This window comes from Ranitomeya variabilis, chromosome 2 (genome assembly GCF_051348905.1).
Source record: "Ranitomeya variabilis isolate aRanVar5 chromosome 2, aRanVar5.hap1, whole genome shotgun sequence".
NCBI lineage: Eukaryota > Metazoa > Chordata > Amphibia > Anura > Dendrobatidae > Ranitomeya > Ranitomeya variabilis.
This window is the reverse complement of record NC_135233.1, coordinates 298,830,265-298,842,733: the sequence shown is the minus strand read 5'-3', so window position 1 is coordinate 298,842,733 and position 12,469 is coordinate 298,830,265. Positions and strand designations below refer to the sequence as shown.

The following is a 12,469-nucleotide window of genomic DNA, read 5'->3' as shown; positions in this document are numbered from 1 at the left end:
TCTTGCTAGTCCATCACAGCTTGTAGTTTGGCAGGATCCATAGCCAATCCCTGGGCTGAGATGATATAGCCCAGGAAAGGTGAAGACTCCTGCTCAAACATACACTTCTCCAACTTAGCATACAGGGAATTTGCCCGTAAGAGGTCGAAGACTCTGCCAACATCTCTCCGGTGGGAGTCAATATCTGGAGAAAAGATGAGAATATCATCCAGATAGACTACAACCGAGGTGTAGAGCATATCCCGGAAAATGTCGTTGACAAAGTCTTGGAAAACGGCTGGGGCATTACAGAGCCCGAAGGGCATCACTAGATATTCATAGTGCCCATCTCTGGTGTTAAACGCCGTCTTCCATTCGTCCCCCTCACGGATGCGAATCAGGTTATACGCACCCCGCAGATCCAATTTGGTAAATACCCTTGCTCCCCGTAGCCTATCAAAAAGCTCAGAAATCAAGGGCAGCGGGTATTTATTTTTAACGGTGATGGCGTTAAGACCCCTGTAGCCTATGCAAGGACGTAACTCTCCGTTCTTCTTCTGGACGAAAAAGAATCCCGCCCCTGCCGGTGACACTGACTTCCTAATGAACCCTCTTGCCAAGTTCTCCTGGATGTATAGGGACATAGCCTCAGTCTCCGGGAGAGAGAGGGGATAGACACGTCCCCTAGGAGGTTCTGCTCCAGGCAAGAGATCTATAGGACAGTCATAGGGACGGTGAGGCAGAAGGGTCTCAGCAGCCCTCTTGGAGAAAACGTCTGCATAGGACCGATAGCATTCGGGAAGAGAAGACAGATCTGTGGGTATCTCAGTGGTGTAAACCTGAACGCACTCTTTCACACATCTGCCCTTACAAGACTCACTCCAACCCAATATCCTCCCGGAGGACCACTCAATATGTGGAGAGTGAAAACGGAGCCAGGGTATTCCCAGCAAAATCTCATCCATTCCCTCGGGAAGAACAAGAAGGGAAATAATCTCCTGGTGGGATGGGGACATGGCTAATGTGAAAGGGACAGTCTGGTGTGTGATCTGTAATGGAAGTGTCGACCCATTCACCACTCTAACAGTTACTGGTTTAGTGAGCATCACCAGAGGTACATTGTGGCGCAGAGCAAAAGTAGAGGACATGAAATCTCCCTCAGCTCCTGAATCCACACAAAGCTCAACTGCAAGAGTGAATAAGTCCAACAGAATTGTCTCTTTAAAGGACAACTTGGAGGAAAAGACAGCTGTGTCCAGTGAACCTCCTCCTATAGTCACTAGACGCGATCGTTTACCCGACCGCTGTGGACACTTGTTAGCATAATGTCCCAGTTGCTGACAATTTCTACACACCACGGGTACTCGAACGGTCTGAAACTTAGGTCCCGCTCGAGAAACCTCCATGGCCTCATGGGAGTCGGACGCCAGGACGGGAGATTCTAGAGGTTTGGCGAAGGTGGGAGCCAGCTGAAACCTCTGCCTACACTGGGTCCGCTCCAACCTCCGCTCGTTAAAACGGAGGTCGATGCGGGTAGAAATTGTAATGAGCTCCTCCAGTGTGGCGGGAATCTCCCTGGTGGCCAAGGCGTCCTTTACATGATCAGCCAGTCCTTTCCAGTACACCGGAATAAGGACTTTATCCGGCCATTCTAACTCAGAGGCTAGAGTCCGGAATTAAACGGCAAACTGGCTGACCATGGACGAACCCTGAGAAATTGCCAACAATTGGAGCGCGGTATCGTGAGTGACACGAGGTCCTAAAAAGACCTGCCTCAGAGCGTCCAGGAAGAGAGGAGCACTCTGCACTACACGATCATTGCGCTCCCAAAGCGGCGTTGCCCACTCCAATGCCCTGCCTGACAAAAGAGACAAAATGAATCCCACTCTCGCCTGTTCCGAAGGAAAACGTGCAGCCAGGAGCTCGACATGTATGGAGCACTGGCTCACGAATCCGCGACATAGTTTACTGTCACCAGAAAACTTGTCAGGAAGCGGGAGACGGGATATAGTCGGAGCAGGGGTGGTTGCGGACAAACTGGCTGCAGCTGCACTTGCAGCCTGAACAGCGACAGCAGTGACGTCCACAGCTGAGGTTGTACGCTCTAGAGCCGCCAACCTTCCCTCCAGCTGCTGGACGTACCGCTGTAAACGCTGATCGTCCGCCATTTACTAGCCAGACCCTGGCGCTAGTGTACTGTTAGGGCTAGCGGAACACACCGAGGAAAATAGTTTTTATTGTTATTGGTGCGTTCGCAACCCGGGGTCCACCGTGCAGGAGGACCTGCTGCTAGACAAATGGCAGCACTATATGGCGGTATTGGCTAGCTCGGTTAACTCACAGAGCAGCCGTGAAACCAAAGCTCTGCACCCTGTTAACTTCACAGGAGCACAGGCTAACTACCCAAGAGAGAGCAGTCAGTGGTCATGCATGCACACAGAACTCCTCGCCGGAGGTGCCAGCATTCTAGGGGCTTATTTCAGCCAGGTCCCTGAATGTACTCAGACACACAAACTCCTCGCCGGAGGTGCCAGCATTCTAGGGGCTTATTTCAGCCGGGTCCCTGAACACAATCACACATGACCACACTGGCGCAAAGCACATAATTAGAAAGATGCTAGCGCATGGCCGTGCGGCCATGCGAGCCTTTTATAGCTGCAGCCCGAACAGGACCTTCCAAGAAGGACCAATGAGCTTTGCTGCAGTATCCAAGCATGTGACCCTCGATCTCCAATGAGAGATCTTACCCTGGGCATGCTCAGAAGGAGAAAAGCAAGACTTAGTCCCAAAAGCTTCTGCTCATCGCTGCCCAGCACTGACTACAATAGCAGAAGCTGGAAGAGCAGCAGTAATCCTCCTCACAGAGTCAGATTGAGCGAGACGCTGAGACCGACGTCTCCGCTGAGCAGCCTCCACTGCGGCAGGAGAAGAATGGGAGACCGCAGCGGAGATGGCCTGAGATTCCCCCTGTGCAGAGGTGGGAACTCGACCCCTAACACCTGGCACCCCAACCCATCAGCTGTTATCTGCTCTAGTAGTTACCAGATACATATAAGAAATGTATGAAGCGAACACAGCAACCCCATACATTTAGTGGCTGCTGCCGCGTATTTTACCTTGTATCTCCTAATCAAGTGTATAGTGAAGTCCCGAGCAACCCCTTGAAACATACTGTACATGTTTTATGAAGAAGCCCACTGCATGGAGTCTTTCATCTATCCTTTCAACATATGTGAGTTATGAGCTGAGGCTAGTGTCAAATATTTGTTACTTACATTTTTCATGTATTATTTTCATTCATTATTGCTGTGTGTTAGAAAAAACTTTTTTTTGTCATTTTTATGTTTATGTTTAGTAATTTAGAAAGATTTGTCTCACAATTCCTAGTTCCTCCTGAGGTTTCTGAAGCGGTGGAAGGGATTACCTTTTTCTCTATGAATGATCATCCTTTGTATTCATGGTGTTACTAATTTCCTGAGAAGTAGATGATTCCCTCCACCATTTAGGGCTCATTCAGATGTCCGTGCATCTCTGTCCGATTATGGACTGCAATGCACGGACTGGTTACGGAAGCTTGCGGACTGTCCGTGCATTGCGGTCCATGATTGGTCCAAAATTCATGGACAGCTACATGAGCCTTAACTTACCTAAACATTTAAGCAGAAAATATGAAAAGGTGAACCTGGTAGGCAAGTCTCTGTTAGAATGTACGTATATGTTACATGACTGAAACTTATTCATTGGTATGAATATACCTGACTTTATCATTGTTACAGGGCCCACGGGGACCACCTGGGTCTCAAGGTCTAACAGGGCCAGCTGGGCCACCGGGTTTACCTGTAAGTAAAATGTTGTTAAAATTACACTTTTATTCTGTTTCCGTGTGTGACTTATCATTTTTCACTATACTGTATAAATCTACATATTGCATACAACAATTTTGCATAAAGATGGATGCACACCTGGCACATAAGAACATTACTATTCTCTAAAATGATAAAAATGTATTCCAATTTGCAGTTATATGTCCTATTTGAGAAGTATCAGTAACTTTTCTAAATAGAATTAACATTCAGAATGATGAAGAATAGCAGATAAATATTGTATGTAACATCAATCCAGTATAAAACAAGAATACACATAAAGTGTTCTTCAACTTTCCTCTAGGGTCCACCTGGGACGCCTGGCTTAACAGGTCCAAAAGTAAGTTACCATGTTTATTACCATTTTTATTATGGAATGTCTACTCAAAATAGATCATCCATAAACAATCAGATATTTCCGATTGGGTGATATTTATCAGGATGTTTTATATTTACCCTAAGAGGTTTTGTGGCTTCATTTTCAGGGTCACATGGGAGTTGGCTACCAAGGCGAGACGGGAGAAAAAGTAAGAAACATAATGTGGATATCACAGATTTATTATTAAGATAGTTCATTATTACAATGTTAGGTTTTATTGTAATTGAGGTCATACAATGAATGAGTTTGGAATTTAGGAGAAACTGCCCAACTGAAGTTTCCCGGAGTATTTATCTATTAAGGCACTCTTAGGGTACATGCACACGACGTCTTTTAGGGACCGTCATACCCGCTGAGTTCTCCAAGGCAAAGACGCATCAGGAAAACACCGGCAGTGGTTTCTCTCGCATGTACCGTATTTTGTGATGTCACTTTGAACATGTTTTGCACCAGCTTATCAGCCAATATTTATTTTTAGAAATTTTGTATATAAAATACATGAAGAATGGATAGATTGCTTTTTTTAGCCACTTTATGGCTTTTGAAGCCTGAAGCAGTTAAAAGGAGTGACCTAAGAAAGATGGAACATATGGAGAGCAAGTCATTTTGACATTGCAGTGTACGTGTTCATTCTTCGTAGCATTTTTCTTATCACTTTTTCAGATGGATTCAAGCTTAGTCCACCTGAAAAACAGATTGTGTGCACATACCCTTAGGGCTTGTTTAGACTGCCTTATTTGTGCTGTCAGTGCTCAGAATAGGTCATTGCTCCAATAATGATCAGTGTTCCTGAGCACACTAATGATTGCTTGCCAATAAATCCTACAACCATATCTGCATTCCAGTGGAGATATTGTTGTATGTAAAGTTGGTTACTGGTGGATTCATACTCAGCATGGTTTTGAAAAACAACTGCTTTTTATGCCGAATGCAGAAGTGGTCATCAGATGGAATTAACATTTGAAGACTTCACCCTCCTTAATTGTTGGCAAATTAGTATACTGGAAAATAAAACTTCCATTGAGTTTTAGGATTAATGTATACATCACCAGGTTTTGCACAAATAAGTGATCTTTTCTATCCTTCTACTCTTTTACAAGTGACATTTATCATTTATTATACCAAGGTGTCTTGATTATTCAGATTACCACAATAAAATATTTTTGAATTGTAACCATATTGACTTGTTTTCTTGTATATTTTTTGTTTTCGATGCAAGGTCTAAATAAAGGAAGTGCAATGTAATTGATGTGTTTTGACCTTTCTTCATACATCACATTGTTGCAAATTTCATCTGCTTCCACATAGGGAGACACTGGACAGCAGGGTGACCCGGGACCTCCGGCATCAACTGGAATTGGATTCTCTATTGTTGTGAATGGAATCCCCGGAGACCCGGTATGTACACATTTTCAGTTTATATGTTATGTAAATGTTCACGTGAGAAGAATGGTAAGAAGGTGGATAAGATCAAAACACTGCAGTTTAAGACTTTTAAACATTTTATTGATACTTTACATTATGTTCAAACAGAGGCTGGACAGACATCTGTCTGAGATGGTTTAGTGGATCCTGCATTGAGCAGGGGGTTGGACACGATGACCCTGGAGATCCCTTCCAACTCTAACATTCTAGGAGTCTATGATCTATTTGAATCATTGTAGTCTATAAATCTGTTCACGGCTTTAACTGCACTTGGGTGATGGTTGTAGTGGTCCATTGATAGGAGATTTGATTCTACAGCCGTCACTTAAGAGCAGGGAGGAGCGATTCTGTTCAGAGCGCCCAGAAGACTTTAGATGAAGGGACCGTCCCCTGGACATTTGTGCTCGCGTTAGGGTAGGGTAATTTGGATGCAACCTGCATAACAATGCTTTCCCTGTTACCTATATGTAACACAGTCAGCAATTTCTGAGGGGGCAAAACTGCTAGAGGACTCCCTTTAACCTGAAAAAATAACTAAAAATAAGCAGGAACTTACCGTTACTAGAGTTCTATGTGAATTCTTATTGGAACAGAGCCTCTCTATTTGCTCCTTATGTTTTATTCTAGGAAAATACAATGGAGCGTCCACTTTAGTGCCAGTAATCAGAAACTGGAAGCAAATGGGTTAATGTGCGCTGCCATTCAGAACGAAATAAAGGATGCATAATCCCATTGTAGGTGGTTTATAGGTCAACACGTTGCATTGCAGCTTCTTCTTCAGGACAAACCATTCGTAGTTTGTCCTGATGAAGAATGTTATGACCCCAATGGCAGAGGGTCTCAGGAATAAATACCAAGTCTGCAAACACAAAAAAACAGCTCATAGGGCAGTGGTAACTGGGCTGACCATATATCTAATCCTAGCACCACAAATAGAAGTAGCCGGGGAACGTGCCTACATTGGTTCTAGACGTCTCGCGCCAGCCGGAGAACTAACTAACCCTAGAAGGGAAAAGAAAGACCTTTCTTGCCTCCAGAGAAAAGACCCCAAAAGTTGGATACAAGCCCCCAACAAATAATAACGGTGAGGTAAGAGGAAAAGACAAACATAAGAATGAGCTACGTATTTAGCAAAGAGAGGCCCACTAGCTAATAGCAGAATATAGTAAGATGACTTATATGGTCAGCAAAAACCCTATTAAAATATCCACGCTGGATATTCAAGAACCCCCGAACCGTCTAACGGCCGGGGGGAGAACACCAGCCCCCTAGAGCTTCCAGCAAGGTCAGAAATCACATTTAGTACAAGCTGGACAAAAATAGTAGCAAAGCAAGTAACTCAAAAAACAAAGAAGCAAGACTTAGCTTAATTTTGCAAGAGCCAGGACCAGCAGACAGGAGCAACAGAAGGATCTGATTACAACGATGCCAGGCACTGGACTAAGGATCCAGGAAGTTAATATAGCGACACCCCTGGACTAACGACCCAGGTGAGTGCCAAACAGAAAAAAGACAATCCCAGAGTCATACCACTAGTGACCACAAGAGGGAGCCAAAAAGTCTAATTCACAACAGAAGAAGTTGTAATAACTTTGAAACTTTTTGACCTATAAACCACTTACAATTGGATTCTGCATCCTTTATATCAGCGCAGGTTAACCCATTTGCTTCCAGTTTCTGATTACCAGCGTTCTTCCTGGTGGGTCTGCACAGTTTAGTCCTTGTCCTCGATATTTCTCCTAGATAAGACCCTATTTGTGCTTTTTTTGCAGCTTTTGTCCTTTAGAGTCAGAATAGATCTAGGATGTTATATTATATTCTATGTCCATCAGTTTTACAGTATTTGGATATTATGTAATCCCCAAGAGCAGCATGCAAGCCATCTATCAGTAAAGAATGTCTTCATAACTACCTCATACAGTGATCTTGGTTGTGTTTGCACTTCTAAATGGTTCATTATAAAGAACATTCACATAGTTACCTGGGTTTCAGTAGTGTTCATTGTAAACAATTACAGAAGAAAATTACCTTCAGATTCCTTTACCATTAAGCCAATTCTTAAAACTTGATGATGCAAGCCACATGGCATGACTGTATAGCATACTAAAAATCCCCGCTGTAGTCGAATGGATAAATGGATTACCATGGAGTGTTCCCTTCACACATTTAATATTTACATTAGAATATTTGGAATCAAACGTTTTCTTCTTTTTTTTTTTTTCTTTATCACAGGGTGATTATGGTTCTCCTGGATTTCCTGGGTTTCCTGGTTCACCTGGTCGTCCAGTAAGTTGTCACTTATCCATCTGATATTGCGATGTCCATAATTTTGTGAAAATGCTTTCTGTAAGGCTGGGTTCACATGTCCATTTTAAGGATCAGACAAACACAAAATGACCAAAACTAACCTATTTTCTAACTGGCGCACCTGGAAACATATGCGGCCATTAATTACTATGGGGTACATTAATTACTATGGGGTCAATCTAATTTCTATTTTTGTGTCGATTTTGAGAATGGAAGAAAAAATTGCATTGTGCAAAAGCATTTTCTTCCATTCTAAAAAAACTGATACCAACCAAAAACCAGACAGATCAATGTGGTGTCTCTATTTACATTTACATCAGTTTGCAAAAAGATCCATTTTGCTCAATACTCTGTTTGTCTTGTCCTTAAAGCAGAACAGATAAACAGAACTCCAAAACAGACATGAACTTAGCTTAAAGCCAATTTGTCAGCAGGTTTTGACGCCTAATCTGATAGCAGCATAATAAATAGGTAGAGACCCTGATTCCAGTGATGTGTCAATTACTGGGCTGCTTGCTATAGTTTGGGCAAAATCACTAGGACTACTAAACCTGCTGCCGTGTAGTCCTACACATTTATGAGCTCCGTATAACCCCACCTTCACCATTGATTGGCAGCTTTCTGGCTATGCGCGTGTACACAGAAAGCTGCCAATCAGTGGTGTGGGCGGGGTTATACAGAACTCCGCATTCAGAGTACTGCTAGATCTGCAACAGATCAAAACTGCAGCAAGCAGCCCAGTAAGTTACACCACTGAAATCAGGGTCTCATGTACCAAAAACATGGTGACAGATTCCCATTAACAATGGTTATGATGCCTTTTTTGTTATCAATACTTAGGTACTCATGTAAATTTTGTTTCACAGGGCTTCGGCGGACAGGGAGAAAAAGGAGAAAAGGGTATTCTAGGACTACCTGGTCAAAGAGTAAGTTACTTCTATGTTCTGTATCTCAGTTAACTGACATGGATTTTAACATATTGAAGCAGCTGATTAAAATATACTGTATAAATGATACAGCTCTTTGCATAATGTGTTGCACAATGTGTTAAAGAACTATATCTGCAACAATGCAGAGGGCTGAATAGCATAGCCACCACATAAATTAGTATGACTAGCATAGACGATACAGTAATGCCACGTGTAATACACCTATGTCCTGTAGTAATGTCCATATATTGCACCACAAGTAGTAAAGCACTGTGACTGTATTGTGTATCTTATAGTCATGCCGTAATGTCTCATAGTCTTGCAATAGCTAATTGCATGTATGTATTCATAATTACAAAGTGCCTTGAAAAAGTATTCATACCTCTTGACCTTTTACACATTTTTTCATGTTCCACTCACAAACATTAAATGTGTTTTATTGGAATTTTGTGATGCACCAACACAAAGTTGCAACTATTTATGAAGTGTAAAGGAAATGGTAAATGGTTTTCTAATTATTTAAAAAATATAAATTTAAAAATTGTGACTAGCATTTGTATTCAACCCCCTGTAGTATGATACCTCTAAATAGAATCCTGAGTACCCTAATGCATCCATAAGTTACATAATTTGTACATTTTTTTCTCAGTATAACTACAGCTGTTCTGTGAAGGCCTCAGAGGTTTGTTTGAGAACATTAGGGATTAAACAGCATCATGAAAACCAAGGAACACACCAGACAGGTCAGGGATAAAGTTGACAAGAAGAGTAAGCAGGGTTAGGTTATAACAAAAAGTAGCCCAAGCTCTGATCATCTCACGGAACCCTGTTCAATCCATCATTCAAAAATAGAAGGAGTATGGCACAACTTTAATCCTACCAAGACATTGTCGTCCACCTAAACTGATATCCCAAGGAAGGAGAGCCCTAACTTGTAAAGCAGTCAAGAGGCCCAGGGTCACTCTCAAGGAGCTGCACAGATCTACATCTCAGGTAGGAGAATCTGTCCACAGGACAACTTTTAGTTGTATACTCCATAAATCTGATCTTTATGGAAGTGTGACAAAAAGTAACCTATTTTTGAAAGTAAGCCATAAGAAGTCATGTTTGCAGTTTGCAAAAATCCTGTAGGGAATCCAGCTAGAATGTGGAAGAAGGTACTCTGGTCAGATGAGATAAAAGTAGAACTTTTAAAGCTACTGTATTTTTTGGACTATGAGATGCACTTTTTTCCTCCAAAAATGTGGAAGAAAATGGAGGGTGCATCTTATAGTCTGGATGTACCGGCTGTGGTGGGGAGGTCGGGGAGGGGTTTCGGCGGAGCAGCAGGTCACAGAGGCAGGAGACGGCTGCTGCGGCTAGCTCCTGTGCCCGCTGCTAAAGAGAAATTAATATTCACTGCATTCTACTCCCATGGGTGTGGAGGGCAATGAATATTAATTTCTCTTTAATGGCATCCTGGTATGATGGGCCCCCATCCCGGTCCTGGTATGCATGGTCCCATCCTTTCCTTATCTTGGTATGATTGGCCCCACCCCTATCCTGGTATGCATGGCCCCATCAGAAAACATTAAAATAACAAACCATTACACTTACCTGCTCCGATGCAAGCAGCTGCTTAATGCTTGTAAGCAGCGCATGGCAGGGATGTCATGCACTGCTTGCAAGCCGAAGGGCAGCTGCCAGAATACTCGATGCCCTGCACACCGGGACTGTGTGTGCTCAAAGCAGTGAGTATTCATTGCTCTCAAGCAAGCACAGTGTCAGCCAGAGACTTCCTACAGCTGACGGCTTTCGCGCTTGTCGATACTAAAGAGACATGAATATTCACCCCATTCCATGAATATTAATTTCGCTTAAGTATCTGCACACGTGACCGCCCGACAGCTGCAGGAAGGCTACGGCTGACACTGTGCACGCTAGAGAGCAATGAATGCTCACTGCTTTGCGCGCACACAGTCCTGGCGTGCAGAGCACTGAGTATTCTGGCAGCTGCCCTTAGGCTTGCAAGCAGCGAATGACGTCCCTGCCATGTGCTGCTTACAAGTATAAAGCAATTGCTGGCATTGGAACAGGACGCTGCGAGGGAGCGCCGGGAATGTACTGTAAGTGTAATGTTTTTTGTTGTTTTTTTTAATGTTTTCTGATGGGGCCATGTATACCAGGATGGGGGTGGGGGCCAATCATACCAGGATAAGGATGGGACCATGCATACCAGGACCGGGATGGGGTCAGTCATACCAGGTTAAGGATGGGGCCCTGCATACCCTGATAGGGATGGGGCCATGCATACTAGGATGAGATGGGGGCCCTGCATACCAGGAAAGAGACGAGGGCGATCATTCCTGCCAGGATAGGGTTGAGGTTGACCATTCCTACCAGGATAGGGATGAGGGGGACCATTCCTACCTGGATAGGTTAAAAGGGGTTATGCATATCAGGCTAGGGATGAGTAGGCATGCATACAAGGATGGGGATGAGGGCCATGCACACCAGAATAGGGATGAGGGAGCCATGCATACCAGGGTAGGGATGAGGGGGGCCATGCATACCAGGGTAGGGATGAGGGGGGCCATGCATACCAGGGTAGGGATTAGGGGGGCATGTGTATCAGGATATATTAAGTACAGAATTTACCACATTTTTTATTTCAATTTTTTTCCCTAATTACCTCCTCTAAAACCTAGGTGCGTCTTATGGTCCAGTGCATCTTATAGTCCAAAAAATACGGTAAATGCAAAATGCTATGTGTTGCGGAACACTAGCACTGCACATCACCCTGAAAACACCATGCCCACTGTAAAACATGGTAGCAGCATCATGATGGGGAGAGGCTTTTCTTCAGTAGGGACAGGGTAACTGGTAAGAGTTGATGGGAAGATGGAAGTAAATACTGGGTAATCCTGGAGGAAAACCAAGGATATGTGCACACGTAGAAAGGAGCTCTGCGGATTTTTCCGCAGCGGACTTCAGAAATCCACAGGTAAAAGGCACTGCCTTTTTACCGTGGTTTTTATGCGGATTTTGTGCAGATTCCATCAGCGGTTTTACACCTGCGGATTCCTATTATGGAGCAGGTGTAAACCGCTGGGGAATCCGCACAAAGAATTGACATGCTGCGGAATGTAACCCGCAGCGTTTCCGCGCATTTTTTTTCCGCAGCATGGGCACTGCGGATTGCGTTTTCCATAGGTTTACATTATACTGTAAACGCAGGGAAAGTTGCTGCGGACCCGCGGCTGCAGGTCTGCTGCGGATCTGCAGCAAAATCCGCAACGTGTGCACATAGCCTAAGAGGCTGCAAAAGACTTGAGACTGGGGCTTAGGTTCACATTCCAGCAGGTCAACGACTCTATATATTCTGCCAGAGCTACAATAAACTGGTTTAGGTCAAAGCATATACCGTATATACTCGAGTATAAGCCGACCCGAGTATAAGCCGAGACCCCTAATTTTGCCACAAAAAACTGGGAAAACTTATTGATTCGAGTATAAGCCTAGGGTGGAAAATGCAGCAGCTACTGGTGAATTTCAAAAATAAAAATAGATACCAATAAATGTAAAATTGATTGAGACATCAGTAGGTT

At 43.7% G+C, this 12,469-nt stretch overlaps 1 protein-coding gene across 2 annotated transcripts in view; it reads left to right on the top strand.

Annotated features, from left to right (window-relative positions):
* Positions 1 to 12,469, top strand: part of COL4A6 (collagen type IV alpha 6 chain) — a 388,359-nt gene that overhangs the window by 296,864 nt on the left and 79,026 nt on the right. For both annotated transcript variants that reach the window (XM_077285138.1, XM_077285139.1), the window contains exons 10-15: positions 3,756 to 3,818; positions 4,147 to 4,182; positions 4,328 to 4,369; positions 5,530 to 5,619; positions 7,879 to 7,932; positions 8,820 to 8,879. In XM_077285138.1, the coding sequence (XP_077141253.1) occupies positions 3,756 to 3,818; positions 4,147 to 4,182; positions 4,328 to 4,369; positions 5,530 to 5,619; positions 7,879 to 7,932; positions 8,820 to 8,879 (345 nt within the window). The remainder of the gene's footprint in view (positions 1 to 3,755; positions 3,819 to 4,146; positions 4,183 to 4,327; positions 4,370 to 5,529; positions 5,620 to 7,878; positions 7,933 to 8,819; positions 8,880 to 12,469) is intronic.